This window comes from Zosterops lateralis, assembly GCF_965231275.1.
Source record: "Zosterops lateralis genome assembly, chromosome: 25".
Taxonomy (NCBI): domain Eukaryota; kingdom Metazoa; phylum Chordata; class Aves; order Passeriformes; family Zosteropidae; genus Zosterops; species Zosterops lateralis.
In genome coordinates, this window is record NC_139785.1 from 94,480 (window position 1) to 115,444 (window position 20,965).

Sequence of the window (20,965 nt, forward strand, 5' to 3'; positions counted from 1 at the left end):
GACACTCAATTATATTCAGACATTTTTCAACTTTTTTGCCAACAGCCGAACTTCCACATAGTCAGAGTAAGAAAGAGTAAGGGGAAAAAAAAAAAAAACCAACAAAGAAATGGAACATGGAAAGGAAAAGGAACATGAAAAAATAAAAATAATTTTTTAAAGTAATAAAAATAAGGTTAAAAAAAGATAAAAATAAAATAAATTAAAAATATATAGTTAAAATTAAAATTTAAAAAATTAAAAAATAAAAAATAAAAATAAAACATGAAAATGAAAAATAATAATGTAAAAATAGAAAAATAAACAAAAAAAGTATTAAAATAAAAAGTAAAAAATAATAAAAAAGAAAAAATAATTATTTTAAAATAAAAATATAAAAAGAAAAAGAAAAAATAAAAACCATTTTAAAAATAGAAAACAAAAAATAAAACATAAAACAAAATATAAAATAAAATAGCATAAAATTACAAAAACAAAAAGTAAAAAATAATAAAATAACCAATAAGTAAAATAAAATATGAAATTAAATAAATGCAGCTCTCCTGTCATGCCATTGCCTAACACAGCTCCGGGAATATACTCGTGCAGCAATTGGGAAAACAAACCCAGTGCCTCCCAGAAAATAAAGTTTTCTAGACAATTCCCAGTCTTGCTTGGAAACAAATTCTATTTTACCGGGAAACTCATTTCAGATGAACATCCAAATGTGCCAAGGCAGGAAGAATCACCCAAATGTGTCCAAGGAACAGCAATTAGGCCAGGATTTAGGTTTTAATAAGATTCATGTAATTAAAAATGCACTAAATTTGATTTTACAAAGAGATTAATTATGGCAATTAAACACTTAGCAAGTTTTCCTGGGAATTTACAGAATTTTGTGGATATGGTGCTGAACAATGCCCAATTTACGAACATTAATTTGGCAAATTTCCTTGGAAATTTTACCCTAAGATGAACAAAAATTCCAATTAGGACGGAACATTGGCATTTGCCATAAACATTCCCTTACTAAAAATCAGAGAGAGGAAAATCCTTAAATAAAAGAAAGGAATAACATCTAAATCCCAGCTTGCCTCCCTTCTTTGGGAGGACCCCACCTAACCCCTCTCATAATACCCTATTTACCTTCTCCTCCACTGCAGGTATTTCTCCTATGTGCCAACCCAGAGTAAAGGAACCTCGGTTTACCCTCTTACATTTAAACGTTTTGGGGTGTTACAGACCCTTGCATGGGTATACACCGTTTGCCATCATTTGAGAGGGAGAATTTAGGGGAGACAGGTTGGAGAGAAACAGCACTACACCAGGTATGAAGTTAGACTCAGGTTTTAATTTTCATGTGGTTTAATAAATTAACAGATTCAGCCATTATATAGCAATAGAATTCTTCTCTGAGATTTACAAAGGTGCAAGAACTTAATTTAGTCATAGTTTTATTTTCATTATTACTAGCTACACAGTTCCAATTCTTTCCCACCTGAACAATGTGAGGTCAAAATAATCCACCCAGACCGGAAGCATCAAAGTACAAAAGAGCACACACAAGGAGGGCGCTAATTCAAATTCCGTGTGGGTATTTAGTCCAGTACCTTACAAAGCAAGGAAAGGTGATGTGGAGCGGTCATGCCTGTAGAACGAGCTGCGATATCACAAGCAACCTTTGCCAGAAGTTTGACCACCACTGGGACTGTTACTCTACCCTGAGACTCACCGTGAGCTTGCAGTAGGGGAGGTGGGATGGAGAGAACAATGCAAAAAGACTACAAACAACAACCCTCCAAACACTCAAGCATCTCCACATCCACCCAGAAATTACTTCTCTGTGGATTTAGCAAACACTGACCCAAGAGAAGCTATTGCAGCACTAATGCCAAAAAATTTAACAAAACCATTTGCCATACACCCAGTTCTAGTCTAGAAATAGCATGTGCCTGTGGTTGGAAGTTTTCATTACATTCCCCTGCAGTGAACTTGCTCTCCCACCCAAGCAGTCTCCCCTCGCTCTTCCCCCCATTTCAGTCAAGCTGCCTGAAACCCCACCCTCAATTGCATAAGCAGCATGAGGGTGCTTACAGAAGCAGGAATTGGACCTGCTTGCTCACATCTGCCCCTGCAGAAGTCTGTGCAAGAAATGGATATGAATGCCAAAGCAGCTGGTATGGCCACTCTCCTGTCCCATTTATCAGCACTGTTGTCCTCAGTCACATTGCACCGTTACCAATATAGGCATTTGCAGAGTATGCTCTAATTATAAGCATGTGCAAATACACATCCATGCACCCTATTCCTCTGGCCTCAGACATCCATTGTGCTAAATTCTATGGCGCCCTCAGAACACTGAGGTTTTGAGGTTCTCTTCATTTTTTCCTGTGCCTGTTTTCCACTTACTCAAAAGGATGTCTCTCATGGGCCAACACCGAGGGCTTTGTGGATGATGAGACTCCTAAACAGCCTTGCCTAAGCGTAAGGAGAAGATGCACCCAGACAGAAATATACTTACAAGCACACTTACAGCTAATCTAAATCTATTTTCTTCAGAGAAGTAAAAATACACAGCATAGGTAAATTCTAGTAAATCTCTTCAGCCAAAATAGGAAACATACAAAACCCACAAACAAGAAACCCCTAATAAACAAAAAACCCTCCAAGCAAACACAAACAAACAAAAATCTAAAACAATCCCAAAACAATGCCTACTTTGGCTTCATTTACAAGTCACTGTTCTGCTCCTGCAGCCAGTAGCAAAACATATTATCTGGAATGCAGGCCCTCATATGCAGGTTGAAGCCTCCATGCATTCAAGCCCACCGCTCTGCTGCTCCTCTTCCACCCTATATTTGGTCAAGGTGCAAATAAGTGAGCCTACCCTGAGACAACAATCTGCCAACTGCAGATCATTCGAGCTTAAAAAGTTTGATGGTGGCCTGTGCCACTCATGGACTTACTCTGTGGTCCCAGGCATTATGAAATGCCACAGAGCCCACAGCGGCACCAAGGCAAGGGCACAGGTATGTAGAAGAAGTTAAACAGGGAAAGCAGATTTCAAATAGCATTTCTTCTGTCCTAAAGCCAGAAACACAAGTGGGGATTAAATAGAAAAGAGGTTTCTTAAAGCAGCCATTCCATGCAGGAAAATTCCTGGGGACTTTTTCTTTGCAGCTTCTGGATAACAAAACTGTATGCGACCTTTTCTTTCCACCTGAGAAGATTAGGATAGGCAAATTGTTTCTCACACTAATAATCACACCTCCACCACGAGGCAGATTCATTACCATTCAAGCTCTGAGAAACCAGAAGAGCCACCTGTGGTCTCATAGTCAGGACTAACAAAACCAGCACCTACTGCCTGGGGGATGGAAACATCTCTGCAGGCCAGAAAGAAAGCTTTGTTCAGGTAAGAAGAGGAAAGTTCAACATGATTAATAAGGAGCGTATTAGAACCAAGAAATTTCCAATGCACTCAACAAACCAATGCCCTGCTATCCCTCTGTTCCTCAAACAGCACTTTTGCCAAACACCCTGAAAAATAGTCTGCACTTACAGAGAACATTTAAAAGAAGGTAAAAAGTTACAATACCACTCCTATGCTGTATGACTTTGAGAAGCAACAAAGTATCAGAAAATACATCTCCTCTAGGAAACACAAGCAGACAGGACCTAATGTTTGGAGATGTGCTCTGTCAGCACTTGACAACACCCCTTTCCTTTGCAAGCTGTTTAACCAGAAACAGATTTGAGGCACAATTTATTGCCTGTGGTAAAAAACACTGCTAAAAATTCAAGGGAAGATATGCCCCTACTGGCATGCTTCTCATGTGCCATCCATTTTGCCAAATAGAATGCAGGTGTCTCCCACTACATCAAGTTCAAAATCAAAAACCCTACCTCCACTGCAAGTCACAGCCTGGAGCCAACAGACCAGGAACAAAACAGGAAAGCCACAGACATATGACAGGAACTGCCCATTTAACATGGCTAGAAAGGGTCCCCAATGCTGGTGAGTAACTCAAGCTTCTGTTTTACTCTTTTTCCTATCACCTCCTCCCCCAAGCCAGACTAAAATATGCTGGTCAAGAATCTAGGTATGTGTTTGTCAGACAGAAACCTTGCCTTTCCTGCCTCCAGTCTACACTGACAACAACAATACTGGCTAGCCCTCACAGTCCTCCTCATGTACATGAGCCTCAGATCCCAGGCTTCAAAGAACATTGGTGACCCTCAGTGTTCACCTCCAGCCACTCCACAACCAAGACAGCCCAAGCTGTTCTTACAGTTTGAAGAAAACACGGGACCATCAAAGGAGACTCACAGCAGGTCCTCGATTAACCCACAACTGAAGAGCCACAGGGTCTTCCACTCACACCAGCTAGTGCAAGGCTTCACAGCCTCCCACCAGAGAAATTGTGCTGTCTGGGTTCAAATCTTCAAGTTTCAGTATCTTGAAATGGTGTTAAAATGAATAAATAAAATCCAAAAATGGAACACAAACTACTGTCATAGCTACAAGTCGTAGAGGGGACGGTGCAAGAGAGAATACCAAATAGAAACCAAACTTTGGGAGAGACTTTGGGAACAAGGGTGTGCCTCAGAAGGACAGCACTGCATGTGACAGCACTGCACCAACCTTGCAAAAGAAGGCTATGTGAAACCAGCAGCTGGATTGCTACATGCAAGCTAGAGACGGCCAAGTTCCAAATGGCACTGTAGTGCAAATCAATCACTTGCATCAAGGAAAATGATCCTCAGCGAGAAACAGTGAGTTCTCTGACATCTGAAGAGCAAACACAGCCACAGTGCCATGTGGACAAGTAAAGAAACAAAGGATACAAGACATGACAGAGCTTGGGGACAAGCAAGACTCCCAGAAAAAAAAACAGATGTAGAGGTTCCTGGTCCATCTGCTGAACCAATACGATTTTTCAGATTCATACATGCCCAATCATGTGAGGAATCAGCAGGAAAAACAGCCAAGAGTCCCTCCTGCTAGCACACACTGGCACTTTCAATTACAGCCGTTGTTAATGCTGGCCTTCCCCATCTGTTCAAATATGCAAGAAACAGCCACCTGTAAATCCTTTTGCTGCAGCACACCGAACACATTTCCAGTCCTTGGAAATGGCACATGCCAGCAGTATCAGCAGGTCGGGGTTTGTCCTTCCAAGAAACAGTTTACCTGCACCATCAAGAGAACTGCTTTTTCAGTTGGCAGCATCCTGCGTAAGGGAGGGCAACAGACACCATCACAGGAGATACTCTAAAGGAAGAGCAGAGCTCAAGAATCCAGTCAGGCCTGGAAAATAGCTCTTCTGTGAGGTTTTTCCTCCCATCTGCCCCATCTCCTTAACTCAACAACCCACAGGAGTGCAGGAGGTTTCTCTCAAACCAGGCATGTTGACAAAGTAGGCGCGTCTCTCCAAAGAGCATTGTTATGTACTATCTGAAGGGAACTCCTGGGGATATTATAGATAGAATGTGTACAGGTCATGAGACCAGACAGATGTTTCTCTAGAAGGACAGTCTCCTCCTGCACAGGGATTCTATTTTCCCCTGCACACCTCTCCCTCTCTGCAACTACCTCTCTGCTGTAGAAATGTCCTCTGTTCCAACGGGGTGGATTGTGTTTGCAAGAAGAAAGGAAATACCAAAAGCAATCCAGATTCCCTCTACTAAAGGAAACCCAACAGTGACAACATGCAAACTTTTGCCTCTTTCTGCCATGTGCCTTCAGGCTCCCCATTAGACTGCCTTTCACTATATTCTTTGCCTTATTCCTTGCCATACATCTCCTGCATGGTGCCAGTCCTTGGCGCAAGAACTGTGACAGCACGAGACTGGATGCTTGGCAGGTCCAGAAGACAGCCTGGCAGCCCTTTGGAAACATCCCCAACCACCCCCAAGAGTACGGGATCTGCTCATGAAACAGCTGGTGTGTGCATTCAGTACAGGCCCTTCCCTGTTCAAGAACACAGATGTGGAAGGAGTGTTGTGTCACGGGGTGGCTGCACAGGGTGGCAGAACTGACAGCACTGACCAGGCATTCTTGCGAGGGCACAGGCTTCTACGAAAACTTGTGCAGTGGATAAAACTTCCTTCTTCTTAGAGACTTCTTCCTTCAACACAGCACAGAAAACAGGGGTTCCTCAGTGCTCTCCAAACCAGAGACTGTTCCAATGGCAGAGCCAGATGGAGGACCACAACTCTGACAGCTGACAGCTGTTTTCTGACAGCTCACAGCCTAGGAATGCATCACCCTGCAGCGCACCTCAGATTACGGACTCTGCACCAAGCACAAGCAATAACAGTGTTTCAATCAACAGTGACTGCATCATTCTCTGTCACAAGAAGAGCTGAGTGAGGTTACATCCCACACTTCTCGGCACTGTAACTAACCCAATAGTCTCTTGATTTTAACTCTGAAAGTTGCCACTTGAGAGACCTGCCCCCCGTTTCCGTAAGGCACCTGATGATGCCAGACGGCTACATGCATGGAGTCACTTCTGCAGTTCCTGGGACACCCGGGAGGATTAGCACACCACCTGCATTTTCTCGGAGAGCACAGTGGAGTGCAACAAGCAGAGAAGGCTAAGCCAAGGCAGACAAACAGCCTTAGTCTCAGGTTTGCCACCTCCACTCCCCAAATGGTGTAAAGCACTGGGGCGTCTTCCCTCAGCCAAAGTTGGAAAGAACTGGACAGCAAGTCACAGATACCATGGAGTGGGAAGACAAGAGACTAGAAAACAATCTCTGAGAAATCTTTCCAATGGGCTTCTCCCTCCCTCAGTTCTCACTAGCTGATGTGTGGTCACTACCTTTGGGTTTGGATTTAGACTTGAAGGAGAAGCGTTTGATGAGGCGGTGAGAGAAGCTACCAGTTTTCTTTCTAGTGGTGGAGTTGGCAGTGACATTGGACAAGTCATCATGTGACTGGCTCAGGCCCACTTCCTTCTGCTTGCTCCTCCTCCGGAAAATGAGCTTGGTACCGCTCCGAAGAAAGCTAACTGTGGAGACAGGAAGGAGACAGAAACCATGATAGTGTCCCGCAGTGGCAAGTTTCAGGGACAGTAACACACCCAGCCATTCTCAGATACGCAGCAGCCCTCTTCCGCACTGAGACACAGAAGTACACAGCTGGTCAGCTAATCCCAGCTTCCAAACACAAGGAAAGTCTCACAGTTCATGACATACTGCAACACCAACAAGCTGCCTCACTAAACATTTCATCCCACATCCCCTCTGCATAAGCTTCCTTTTACACAACGTCCTCCCCTCAGTGGAAGCATCCAGCATTTTAAATGAAAGACAACACTTATATGGATGGAAAACAAGTGAGATCACCTGAACCTTGAAGACCCTGAGAGGAATATACAAGAGGGAAAAGGCCTCTCAGATTGGCCTGTCTCAAGGGCACAGGGATTAACTTTGTCATCTACTGGCTGGAACAACTCCTGTGCTTTCGTGATGTGCCCAGTCTGGAAGTAAATAATGCCAATAGCTCCTTATGACTCCCACAAGCAGGAGAAGATGGAGACGCCGATTGCTTTCAACCTCAAATGGATCAGAAAGACATCCAAAACCTGCACACCATACAACACTACAACGGTATTTCCTACAGAGGGGGCTTGCTTTCCATTTTTCCTCTCTTCCCCCAGCTCTCTCAAGAGTCTGGGTTGCACATCCTTCTACCCACTGACTTGCAAAAAAGGGGCCTCCACAGCTCAAACCATTCCTGGTTGTAACATCGTTCAACTCCCCAAAACTGTCCCACTCTAATACTCTGAGTAATCAAGATTTCGATTTGCATTTCCTTACATAAGTTGGTAGCAGAAAAATCCAAGGCGCACCATCCACCTAACTGACAAATGTGTGGAAGGGCCAGGACAGCAGCTAGGTTGGAACAGCACACTCCATCATTTAAAAGACATGAGTTTGTGTGGACATCTTACTGCATGACAGATCAGAGGCACTAGTTGCTTCGATCCTAACAGAGAAAGAAGGAGGGCAATCAAGGCCCATACAATCCACATTGCTGAGCAGCCTCCACGCCCACACCAAAGGTGGCCAAATTCAGAGCATGAATCATTTTTTACGGAGACGCACCTGATCTGTGGACCTGGAGACCAGGGAGAGAAAAGGGGTTCTCTGTAACACACAGGCTCCACAGAGAGCATAGAAATTTAAAAAGCTATAGGAATCAGACACCTATAAATGAAAGCATTTCAAATCGCTCCAGTGGTAAAACCACAAGAGAAAGGCAGGCTCTTCCAGGCTCCATCAGAAGCTGCTCTTAGCTATGCTGAAAGGTGGCTGCAGACCCCATGCTTGGGGAAGCTGAATGTCACTTTGTCCTCATGCAGCGCTAACGTTACAGGCTCATGTTAGCTACCCTACCTAACAGTTCATCCTTACCTTTGTGATCTTTCAAGCTCCTTGTCTCAAGGGCTCCCGTGGAGCCAGTTTCAGACTCAACATCTTCCACAGATGGTCTTTCAGAGATGTCTGATCGTGTTGTCTCATCCAGGTCCTGACTGTCCCTTTGTCCCAATGGCAACACTTCCAGTTGCTGTGACAATTCAGTAGAATCACGTATCCCTCTGCCCTCTGCTGTGCCCTCTGCCTCAGAGTCCCCATACGCTGTGGCCTCCAGGGATGCAGTATAACCCAGAGAAAGTGCCATTTCGTCTTGAGCAATAGGTACCTGAAGGGTGGTTAGAGGGGCAGATAGATACAAAGAGAGGATCAAAAGAATTGCATTTATCCCCCTACTTCCATCTACACCTATGTACAGGTGGCCCAGTCCAGATCATCAGTGCTAGATGACACCGATGGACAATTGTCACTCTTTGGCTGAAATATACTGGAATGTGGCTGATTACAAAGCATTCTGCTGCACATCCCTCACAGCCAAGTTCAGGGAGAATTCCTTATATTCTCCACAAGGTCCAAAACCAGTTCTGGCAGCCACATCCCTTTCTGCAGCTGCCCGTTGTGAACTCCCACTGGTAGCCACCCTGCAAACTGGCAAGGTATCTTTTAATGCTCACTGGGAAGCAGCAAAAGGCTTCCAATGAGCCAGTCATCTCTGCTGGAACCTTCCCACACTGGTCCCTACAGGACAGGTTAGTTTCACGCACACATCCCTAAAAAAAAACTCCCAGACTGGAAATGCAGCTCCTAACTATCAGAGACCTTGGACACTCCTGAGATGATCAGCGTACTACGTTTTGTTGGTGTCTTCTTGGTGGTCTTGTTATTCGTCTCAGTTAGCTGCCTGATTGCCGTCTCAGCCACCGGATCCAAGTCATTGGGCATATGGCTATCCCCTGAGCACAAGAAAAATACCAATGCTTGGAGAAGCAACTTTCAGCAGAGGCAAAAGGTCATTTGCTGACCGCAATGCTTGCAATAGGCAACTTACATCCACACAAATATAGTTTCCCCCCCAGAGTTTATGACAGACTCGTCCAAATAAACAAAATGACGGAAGCTCTGTATAGTTAGCTCTTGGCTTTTTCAGGTACCTGGAAAGTTTCATTTCCCACCAGGCATACCATTAAAATACACTCCTCCCCCCCCAAAAAAAAAAAAAGACTTCCAAAGACTCCCAATAGTTTGCTTTGGCAGCAAATTGTCAAAATGACTGCAGTGCTCTGTTCCATACACCATCAGAGCCCCAGGTGCAGGCTGAGCAAAGCACTTCGGGTCCAGATAGCCTGGAAAGTTCTTGTCAAGCAAGGAAACACTCATAGTCACTGACTGAACAGTCGAAGGGGAATGTCTTTTACCTGCCCACACCACCACCACCAGCCTTCTTCCTCCACCTTCACTCAGGCACTCTAACATTCTCTGAAGCAGAAAATGCAAGCGAGTTCAGGGAACTAAACTCAGACTGCCACTTCTAAAACAGGCTAAGGAAGACAAGTTACTTCAGTAAAAGCTTCAAATTTCCAAGCACTTACAGCTACTGCTGGGCAAGTGGCCGTGAGGACAGCTGGTCTCCAAGAGCACTGTTGTCTTCTTTTCAGTCACTTCCACTTTGGAAGGCGACCTTGATGGTGACTCTTCGCAGGAAAAGAGACACCGAGATACCAGTAAGTGGAAACGAAGCTTACACAACTGTGCTATCAATATTGCACCTCCTACACACAAACCCAAAATGTCTTAAGTGAGCATTCGGAGAGTCCGCACAGCAGCTCTGTAAGGCTTTGTGGCAACAAAGCAGTAAGAAGCCTACTGGGAAAAAATCAGAGTGGCAGAATGGTTTGGGTCGGAAGGGACCTTAAAGACCACTTAGTTCCGGACTGCCATTAGACCAGGTTGCTCCAAGCCCTCTTCAGCCTGGTCTTGAACACTTCCAGGAATGGGGGAGCTACAGCTTTCCCTGGGCAACCCATGCCAGTGTCTCAGCACCCTCAAAGGAAAAATTTCTTCCTAATGGCTAATATAAATCTACCCTCCTTCAGCTTAAAGCCATTCCCCCTTGCCTTTATCATTGCATGCCTTTGTAAAAAAAATCCCTCTTCAGCCTTCATGTAAGCCCTGTTTTAGGTACTGGAAGGCTGCTTGCTGTAATGTCTCCCCAGAGCCTTCTCTTCTCTAGCCTAAACAGCTCCAACTCTCTCAGCCTTTTTTCACAGGGAGTGTTCCAGGTATGTGACTAGCTTAGTGGTCCTCCTCTGGACTCACTCCAACAGGTCCATTCTTTAATGTGTTGGGGGGCCATAAGGCTGGCTGGACACAGTACTCAAGATGGAGTCTCACAAGAGCAGAGCAGAGGGAGAGAATCACCTCTCTTGACCTGCTGGCCACACTTCTTTTGATGCAGCCCAGGATATGGTTGCCTTTCTGGGCTGCAGTCCTGTGAAGCAGACGCACAGCAACATCTCATTTGTAGCACTTCCCAGCCCCAACTCTTGGAATATCCAGCACCACATTCACCAGGATGCCAGATCACAAGCAGCAACAACCCCTAGTAAGCCAGGTCAATGTGCTCCTGGCTCCACATTCAGTATGTTCAGCATAACTTCTTTAGCAGTGGAGAAACTAGAGAAAGCATGGCTAAACACTTAGCCTGACATCACGCAAAGGTTACGTGGCAACATATCCATTAGACCTCCCACCACCAAAAGGGTATGCGAGAGGCTCATCCCTCCCTCACCTCCTCCCAGACACAGAGCTGCACCAATTCTCTCCCCTAGCGCTACACAAGAGTTTCCAGCCTGCCACGAAGACACTAGGGGAACAGCAAGGATGCCCGTGTTCTGACCCACACACCAAAAGCAATATGTAAAGCGTGAGTCTGCAATAACCAGATGTGATGGCTAAACGGTTTCGCTACTGTCTTTATGAGCAGCCATAGGAATATTGCAGCTAAGTCTGTGCTGTCATAGGAGCCACCTGTACAATACACTTACTGCTGCACAGCCTCACCCAGTTTGCAGTCTGCCTTGGGCCGGGACTGAATTGTGGTGACAGTAGTCACAATCGTGCCATCAGGCATGATGGTCCGGTCCATCTCCACCTTCTTAGTGGGGGTGATGCTGGTTCGCAGAGACGTGGCTTGCGGAGCATTCAAAGATGCAGGACACTCTTGGAACAGCAGCTATAAAGAATAAGGTGCTGCTCAGAGAGGCGCTCTTCTTCCCAGATGGAAAGGCAGGCATGTTTGGGCAACAAAAGCTAGGGCTCTGGGCACCAAGGAGCCATCCTCAGCACAGTATCAGTTCAACAGCGGGAGGCTTCAGGGACCGAGGGTCAGGTGACATCCACCCCTCCACGGCATAAGAGTCTGCTAGTCCTCTGTGCCAAACTCAGGCCCAAACATGCGTCTCTAGCTAGAGGCTCACGTGAATGCTTCCGAAGCACACATGCATGCACAGCTTGTGGGGTCATAAGCTCACCTCCAATGTAATGGTAGCTTTAGCTGTCAGTGACTGTCCAGCTCCTGGGGCCAGTGAGCAGACCTGTCTCCCAGATGGTTGCTTGCCCAAAGAATCTATCGAAAGTGTGGCATATGCCAGCAGCACGTCTGCAAGAAGAAAGAGTGAAAAATTAAACACTTCACATGACCTTAGCACCTCAGACATCTCCAAGGTAATCTATGCCTTTGGGAAGCAGTCTGTGGGCCAACACAACAGATACCCACAACTCCACTAACTTCCTAAGTTCAAAAGGGAGAAGGTGCAGGCAGCGCTCCTCTTCAACAATTCAGGAAACTCCCTTAAAAAGGTGACTACTGTGCAGCCTCCATCAAAAATAGATGCTGCAGTTAGTCCCTGAGTGAGTACAAAAGAACAGTTAAGAGCCTTATGCAAAACTCTCCTAACACAGGAAGGAAAATCCCACATGCCTCTCCCTACTTCAGAATGCAGACGGGCAGGCCACAGGAACCTCCTGATTCAAGGTCAGATCCAGACCGTTTCGGTGAGAAGAACAGAGCCCAGAGTTACTTCACACAGTCGCAGAAGCTCACATAAAGCTAAATATGAAAAATCCTTTGCAGAAGTCATCACATGTACTGACAGAGCTTAAAGCAGAGTGAGTCTCTTAGGCATTTTTGCCTCCCCATCTTACAACCCATCTTCTAGCTGTTCATACTCACTTGCTCCTCCGGCGCTGTTCCCCAGGACCTGTAGTTTCAGTTCTTTGCTTTTAGGTCCCAACTCCCTGTTGAAACCAAAGACGAGCTGGTGTTAGGCACTCTTTTTTTCAGTGACCGTGGAGCAAACAACCTCATTCAGTATCTTCCCTCCCTAAATCTCACACACCTCATCATCCTCTCCAAAGTTTCAGCAGCATGCACTACTGTGGAGGACACAACTAGAGCACCAAACTACACAAATGAGAACTCTGGTTTGTGTACCCTGCAGAGCTGTGAAAACAGCCAGTGGAAGTTGAGAGGGCAATACCTCTGGAAGGCTGTTTATGCTACAGCTCTATTGTACCTGCTGCACCTACAATCAGCATTTCTGCCCACTCAGTTAAAACACAGACTATCCAGAGATGCAAGAAATATGTATGCAAGCTGGGGCCAAATGCCAGAATAAGAAGTCCAGCACGGGGCAGCACAAACAGACACTGCCCCATGGTGCAGACTTCACCTCTATACCATGCACATCAGTTACATCATGGTAACGATACCCGGAGACTGTGCCAGTCCACCTACACTGTGCCAGCCAGAAGGAGAGCAGACACTTACAGAAAGAACTCATCATTCCACTCCATCTCTCCTGCAGCACTGCCACTGCCACCTGTGATTGGCCTGGTCCACTTCTGCTGTGGGGGGCTGTCTAGCTCTGCCACACAGCGTATCTCCCCAACTCCTGCAACAGAGAGACAGAGGGCATATGTGCATTTATCAACCAGAGGTTCGGCAGGCACATGCTCCTTTTTTCCATTCAAACCCACTCAAAACATCCACTCGCTCCAATCTCGCCACCTGCATGCTTGCCCCTGTGGATCGACAATGTTTTCACACTTACCTGCATTCCCCTGGCAGCCCAAGTTCAGCACTCGAAGATTTCGGAGCAACAGCTTAGAACCCAGAGGGGCTGCTGCTACTCCAGATGGGGACTCTCGAGTCAACTTATTGCTGGGTACCTGAGGAATGATGAGAGTGAGACCAGTACCTTTATCCTTCACTCGCCAGCAGACAGCAGCAAGACGCATTGTCCTTGTATCTGTTAAGTAGCTCCTCATACCAACACAGGGGAATATCAGTAAAAGCCATCAAGAGATGCTGCAGGTTTCCAAAGCTACTGACCTCCAGCGGGCCCTTGTTATTTCAGATGGGAAGTTTAAGGCAGACAGAAAAGGAGAGAGGGAAGCACAAGCACAAGCTGGCTACCAGATGGTCAACTGAAGACGACAAACCATGGCCCATTCCCTGCCTGCAAAGGCTGTCCTGGATAGAACCTTGGTGTTCAGAGCAAGGGTGACTGCCGAAAGAGAGATGTACCTCAGGCAGTCTAGCTTCACAAGTACATGACCAACAATCAGCATTCAAGAAAAAAGGTGGAAGGAGTTGCCCTTGGGAGCAATTTCTATTTATCCCTACGCACCATGTTGCAGTACCCAAACTCCGATGACAGTGCAGGCCAGGATTCACAGTTGCTCAGAAGTGAAACTCAACCCTCGGATTCCCACCTGAGCCTCAGCCCTCAAAAGCATCTTGGGGCCTGTGTTTGAGGCACAAGAACGACACGAGAAGAGTGACTTACTGCACTGGCTCCAGTGATGTAGGCCATCAAATTCACCATCATAGCTGGCTTCGTGCTGACAATGGTATCCTCGATCAGATCCTTTATAGTGGACAGATCCACTCTCCCTTCATCCTTCTCTCCGTAGATCAAGAGGAAATGCAGGAAAGTCATAAAAGAAAGTACACACAGCTCCAGCTGTGTCTCAAGCCTCTAATATGCTACACAGTCATTCTCCCAGTAATAACCTCCCAGATACTCTTCCCATATTCCATGCTCACTGTCCTCAGTGCTTAAAGCTTCTGTGTAGCAGCTGCAAGCAAACACAAGCTTTCTAAATGAGACAAACTAAGCCTCTACTTCTGTAGTTTATCTGGTGTAAATTTTTACAATATAGCTTTTAGAGTTTGTCACATGCTCACCACCTCAGGAGATGGTGCCATCACACTTTTGAGAAAACAACCAAATTCCTATGTCTACTCAGGATAAAGTAACAAAGGTCTCAATAAAACAACAAATCAACCAAGCTATTTGGATCATCGAAATGCAAGCACATCCACATTCTGTTCGTTAAACCTCTAACCTAGGGATTCTCTACATTAATCTCTTAAATCGTAATTAATCCCTTCAAAAAAACCCAACCAAACTTAACCCAAAAAACCGAGCCAACACAATAACAACAAACATACGCCACCTCACACAAAGAAAGAGCGGCAACCCAGCTTGTTTTGCAGCTCTACATTGGACAACAGCAGGAGGAACCAACATAGATAGAAAGCCTTCAATAGATACTGGTACCACTTAAGCCCTCCTGAGGATACTGTTGACACATCTGAGCTAGTATTGATTCCAGGATGAAAGAATCCTTTCCACTGCCCTAAAAGGCCATGGCAGTGAGTTGCCAACCCTCCTCCACAGCAGCCTGCCTTCTAGCTGTTTCTGCCCCTTCCTCCCTTCCTCTACTCACGGTCAGCCTCCTACTGTTAGCCTCCACTTACCTCAGAAAGCTCAAGTCGTGGAAGAACCAAAAGGTCCAAGTCTGGTCTGCCTTTGAATGTCCATGACACCAGGAGACCCTCATTCTGTATCTCCTCCAAGTGGATCTCCACCTGGCCCAGAACAAATATTCAAAGTCGGAAACAGTTTCTGTTTACATTAGGTAATTTTTGCCCCATTCCAAATTTAGCAATTGAAAGGCCCACACACCAGTGTGACAGTAAAAAACAGAACATAAGAACACAAGTGCTCCCAGGCCTACAGGATGAGGCAGCTGCAGAAGCCTCAATGTTCTATAGCGAGATCTGGCTTCCTCACTGCTCTTGGATGCCCAGGCATCATCAGTGGGAAAAATGATCCATTATTTATTTTTCTAAAGAAAAAGCCTACAGTACAATCCAAAAGTGCCCAACTGGGCACCAACACATAGGATATTTACTGTGCTACATCAATTAGCCATTGCCAAATGTAAGCACAACCATTTATAAGTTACCAATGTATCTCTAGGAGATGATCCTAAGGTTGAAACAACATCTGGGTTTGCAACAACAAACCAGACTGTACACCATCCCATATTATAGCTGAAGTTAGTTAAAAAGTTGCACACCCATGTACCCATAAAAGCATCATTAATGTGACAGACAAAGGCAAAACCACAAAGGAACTAAACTGACCTGAGAGCTCTGATAAAAACTGGATAATGAAATTTGTCATAGTTCTTAATTGCCAGGTTGACATTTACCAACAACACAGAAGGACAAAAGCAACAGATATGAGACTCAGTGGCCATGAAAGTAACCAACAAGAGGCGTACAGAATAGACAAGGCACAATTGGGAACACAATACTTCAAGTATTCCAAAACACAGGCTGGCATGTGGTAATCTAACCAGCACTTCATAAAGCAGCAGCAGCAAGACTTCGATTAGAATACCACATGCAACTCATTACACTAACAACGAACCCAAAACTTCACCAAGTGCAGACAAGGAGACCTAGAAAACGCCAGTGAGTAGGGGAGCAATTGGATGAAAGGTGAAAAAGGGAACTTTTCAGAAATCAAAAGCAACTGCAGTTGATGCCCGTAACTAGATTGGCAGCAGGCACACTACATGCTAAAGAGAGAGCTCGCTGGAGGAGATAACCACAGAACAGAGGTCCAAAATTGAACTGAAATGGCCTGATAAAAGTAGGCTGAAAACTGTAATAAAGCTTCTGAGAGCAAAAGGGTTCCAGAAAAAGCTTTAAACTGCCTGCAACAGCATGGGATTGGCTTCTGCTACCACTGAGTTACTTCTAGTTTTGACATTATCTCTATTTTTTTTTTTTTCGGTGCACATATGAGCACACTGCCTCTAAGCAAGATACCATCTCCAGCGTCATGTCCTTCATCATGATGGAAACAAAAGCACATTCCAGAGAATCGAATCCAGACAGAAAGTAACTATGGAGTTGCCACCCATTGTGATTTCAGAGCTTCTTTGCTAGAACAAGCATCTCTGATATTCAACACACAGAAAAAGCTGTATCGTGCTCTTGTGAATGTAATGAGAGGAGCTGACGCACAAATTACTCCTCACCATAGATTTCTTTTTCACATCCACCACCAGGACACCATACTTTTACATATCCACAGGACATACCTTTCCCCTTCCATTATGCCACAAGGGGAATTGAATTCTCGCTTCTTAAATATCCACTTAAAAGCACAGTATAGAATGCTGCCATATCCCAAAATGCTCTGGAATTTCTTACAGCTACATTTCATAGCCAAAATCTGCAGACGAAGACCCAGAAAAAAAATTTGGCATGCAGATGGGAAGTATTTGCCACTTCACCAAATGTTAAGTGACTGCACACTGCTTCTTCCAGCCTGACGAGGCCTTTATTTGCACTGAAACAGGTCCTCCTTCCTCGATCAGCCTGGGACTAGATAGAGGAGTAAAGTCAACATCTAACTTCTCATAACCCTTACCTGAGCCTGCAGCACAGCCAAAGTGACATGGTAGGTGTCCACAGAAACAGCAACTGGGGACTGCTGAGTAACAGAGACAGGGAATTTCACAGCTTCAGCTGACAGATGGCAGCACAGCACCTAAAAAGAAAAGGAAAAGAGGAGTTTATATCCTGGCAAGAGGCAAGCATGTTATTCTCACCAAGTTCCAAGTTCGCTGCAAACCCACCACTTCAGACCCTGTGCTGTGAACGAGAACTCTCTTCTGCTCTCCACAGTAGGACCCTGATGTTTGGGTTCAGTATTCATACACCCTGGCTCCACCAACACATGTTCTCTCACAGAGCTCACCGATGCGCAGCTCCAGAGCCTCCAAACAGGAGACAGGACTCCAAACAGACCTCACCCAAAACCTCCCTGGTTCCACCATCTTCATCACAAAGGCCTCAGCAGTCCCTGTAGAACACACCATCAATGGAGTAACACCACAGTGTACAATTCAGAACAGCAAAGCCTTACCATGCTGTGGTCTGACTGTCCCTTGCATGTCACGCAACTTATATTTGCAGCTTGTGGTAACTGAGGACCCTCTTCAAATGTGATCTGTACCGAACTCTGCAAAGAGAGAACTCTATTAGTTCCCAGTAGTCAGAGGCATGAAGATAGTTTCAAAGAGGATGAATTATGTGGGGACCCAGAGACACTCCAGTCTGTTTTCACAAACCTGGTCAGGACCCAGAACTATCGCACACTGTAATTCTACCCACCTCAGCTTGTCCATACAGAGAGAGGAAGCAAGGTGTTCAGTTAAAGCTTGAATTCACAAACAGATACAAGCACCTCCAGAAAAGTAAAATCTCATCTAGAATCTCACATAAAACAAAGTCCTCCAGGATAACTGCCAGATCCCACTTACAGAGAACAGCTTTTAGGGTTTAGAAAGTATGTCTGCTTTCTGAGTGGACATGCTCCAGACAAGAAGCAGCCGGAGGAGAAAATGAAGTGTGGCCCTCCAGAGGCCTCCATGTCAATTCAGCCACTGGCTAATCTTCCCTTTACAAGAGTCCTAAATTCTGGAACTTAATACATTCAAGTAATTTTTTGAGAATCTCAGTAATCCCACATGTGAGAAAAGAACAGCGTATCGGATACGAGAAACTGATGAAACTTTGACACGATTTCTATTGTATTGTGATAAAGAGGGGCACGGAAGCAGAGGGTGAGTTTCTACAGAAGTGGGGAAGCACTAAGCCCAGTGAGGGAAGGCACTTCACACTGAATTCAGCCTAGAATTTATCGCTTTGTCAAAAAGGGAGATACTTTTCCTATCTTGCTGGAAAACCCAAACACAAGTCAAGACTTTAACTGCTTTTTCTTCAAATAGCATTAGCTTTGTGCTTACCTTTTTTAGCCCTTGATTTTCCTATACAACTTAACAAAACAGCAACTCCTTCCCACTCACACGACAGAAAAAAAAAAAAAAAAAAAAAAAAAAAAAAAAAAAAAAAAAAAAAGAGATTGCAATAAACTTTGGACTGCTTTGGACCACAATTTCTGTGGGCATTAAGTCCTTGCCTTGCAGGCTACACAAGCTATAATACAATTATTTTCATATGGGATCACCAAGGCAAACTCTCCTTCGTGAACTTCAAAACCACAGATAATACAATGGCAATACTAGGAGATTAAAAATACAAGAAAATTTCATAGAGATTGCTGTGGAAACATCAGAATGACTACACTATTGCCCGAACCCGCATTAAACGACGCGCGGTAACCCACTCCGCCCTTTTCGCTCTCGCACACCGCAGCAGGCCGAACTGAGCCGTCCGCCTGGCTCCCGATGCCTAACGGCTCCTCCGGCCGGAGCGCCCTGCGAGGAAGCGCTGTCCCGGCACCCGCGAACGAAGAGCAGGCGGGTGGGCCCGCCTCACCTCGCTGCCGCTCCCCGCGCTCCCCCGCTCGTGCCCGACCGTACCCCGTGCCGGCGCGCCTGGCTGTTGAGAGCTCGCACCCAAGCTCGCTGCCACTGCTCCCGTAGGGACCTGAGGGCGAGAAGCGCCGCAAACAGCGCCCGGGCCCCGGCCTCCTCCGCCGCCGCTCCGCGACGCCGTAGCGCTCGCAAGGCCGTGGACCGCCAGTACTGCAGCAGCCAGGCCGCCACGGTGAGCAGCGAGGCGGCGAAGAGCAGCACCAGCGCGGCCCAGCCCAGGTCCGGCCCCATGGCACGGTGAGCGGGAATCACGGCGGCGCGTCGGGCATGGCGGGTGAGCTGCGGCTCTGCCCGGCTCGCGGTACCGGGTGCACGTGGCCCCGCCGCAGCCCCGCGGCACCGCACGCGCACCCGCCGCCGCCTCTTTCCTTCCGGCGCGGCGAAACGCGCGCGCCCCCCGCGGCCCGGCGGAGCCGCCCGCTGCTCCGCCCCGTGCCTGCGGGCAGGCTTGTGGCACCCGGTCGGAACGGCCGGGAAATCTCACGGCTACTGCTGCGAACCTTCTCTTCTGTGGGACTGAAATAGGAGCACAACCGCGATCTGAAAGCCCAGCTCTCCACCGGCTTTGCGAGCTCCGATTAACGACGCTTTTCTCCTCACACGTTTTTCTGCTGGGAGTCACTACCCCGTTCCCACTAGACGCGTAGGACACACCAGGCAAGGCGGAACCTTTCCGTTCGTCTGCTCCCGATTGTGCCACTCTCGCCGTGGAGGGCAAGTAACACGAGTTTTGGTCACCTCCCGACAGTCACAACCCAAAGTAGCAGCGGCCTCTGGCTAGACGTGCGACCCTGCACCACTGTGCTATGCTTTCCTCCCCGGCACTACCATGTGCCTGCCTCAAAGTTAATTTAAAGTCTACAAAATCAGTTTTGCATATGTTCAACAGACAGCAGAGCAGAGGTGGCCTCTCAACACAGCAGCAGCTCCCTAGGCGGCCATAAAGCCATCAAAAAAATCAGATAAAGCCATCAGAAACCATTTCAGGTTGCCACACCAGGTGCAGGGCATGTAAATGTTCTTCTGCTACCGGACTTTCTGCTGCGTCTCCTCTCTGCACATCGGCTCACACCTGAATGAACAGAACAGTGAATGGACACTGAGTCTATCCTGCCTTCCCCTCCCCACCCCCTAAAAATGCCCCAAGGGCCCAACAGCAGTTACGGATTCCCTGACAACCCAAAATCTCCATTAAGGTATTTTACTGAATCTTCCCGACATCTGAGGAAACACGTGGGGAAACGAACCCGACGGCCTATCACTTCTCCTCTCTCGTGCATTCTTGCACCCCGGTAGCATGACTCGCTGGCCGGCAGTGACTGCGCTGACAGGGGCTCACCCGCAGCCGCTCGCAAGCGCCACTCGCCAGACCCGGGCAAAAGGCGGTTCCAGCTGGGAGGCGGGCGGAGCTGTCGGTCATTCAGCACTGCCGCGGTCCCGGCCGCCCGCCCTCCACTGAGACTCACCGGCTCCCCGCATGGGAGGAAGTGACGTACCTGGAAAAGGGGGGGGGGAAGAAGAGCCAAAGTGGCCATGGCGGTTGCGGGCATTGCGGGGCGGAGTCCGTGGCGTGGCCGTCCCCGGGTGAGTGCTGCTCCCGGCGCAGAGTTTCGGAGGAACCCCGCGGAAGAGGAGGAGCACCGCAGACCTTAGCACCGGGGACAGGCGCCTCCACACGCCCTCAGCGCGGCTGAAACCGCTACCGATCCCGGCCATCGTGCGAGTAGAGCTCCGTGCCCACAGGAAGCTCATGCCAGGGCCAAAGATGGCGCCCCCGCCCCCGATAGGCCGCGAGGGCCCCGCGCATCCGGCGCCGCTCGCGTAGCAC

General features: G+C 47.0%; 1 protein-coding gene across 6 annotated transcripts; it reads right to left on the bottom strand.

Annotated features, from left to right (window-relative positions):
* Positions 1-1,310: 1,310 nt before the first annotated feature.
* C2CD2L (C2CD2 like) lies at positions 1,311-20,584 on the bottom strand (the record flags this gene model as incomplete). 6 transcript variants are annotated; one of them, XM_083878209.1, is made up of 15 exons in its annotated part: positions 1,311-6,998; positions 8,407-8,695; positions 9,187-9,320; positions 9,957-10,058; positions 11,428-11,599; positions 11,898-12,025; positions 12,599-12,663; positions 13,196-13,319; positions 13,479-13,596; positions 14,217-14,333; positions 15,194-15,304; positions 17,166-17,285; positions 17,664-17,759; positions 19,638-20,209; positions 20,477-20,584. In XM_083878209.1, the coding sequence occupies 13 exons, from the start codon at positions 17,664-17,666 to the stop codon at positions 6,778-6,780; spliced, it is 1,704 nt and encodes a 567-aa protein (XP_083734335.1). In that variant the 3' UTR covers positions 1,311-6,777. The 6 variants fall into 6 exon arrangements, with proteins under 6 accessions (XP_083734335.1, XP_083734332.1, XP_083734333.1 ...); XM_083878206.1 differs by lacking the exons at positions 19,638-20,209; positions 20,477-20,584 and adding an exon at positions 19,123-19,368 and having other exon boundaries at positions 1,311-6,277; positions 6,810-6,998; positions 14,217-14,330; XM_083878207.1 differs by lacking the exon at positions 19,638-20,209 and having other exon boundaries at positions 20,477-20,578.
* Positions 20,585-20,965: the final 381 nt, after the last annotated feature.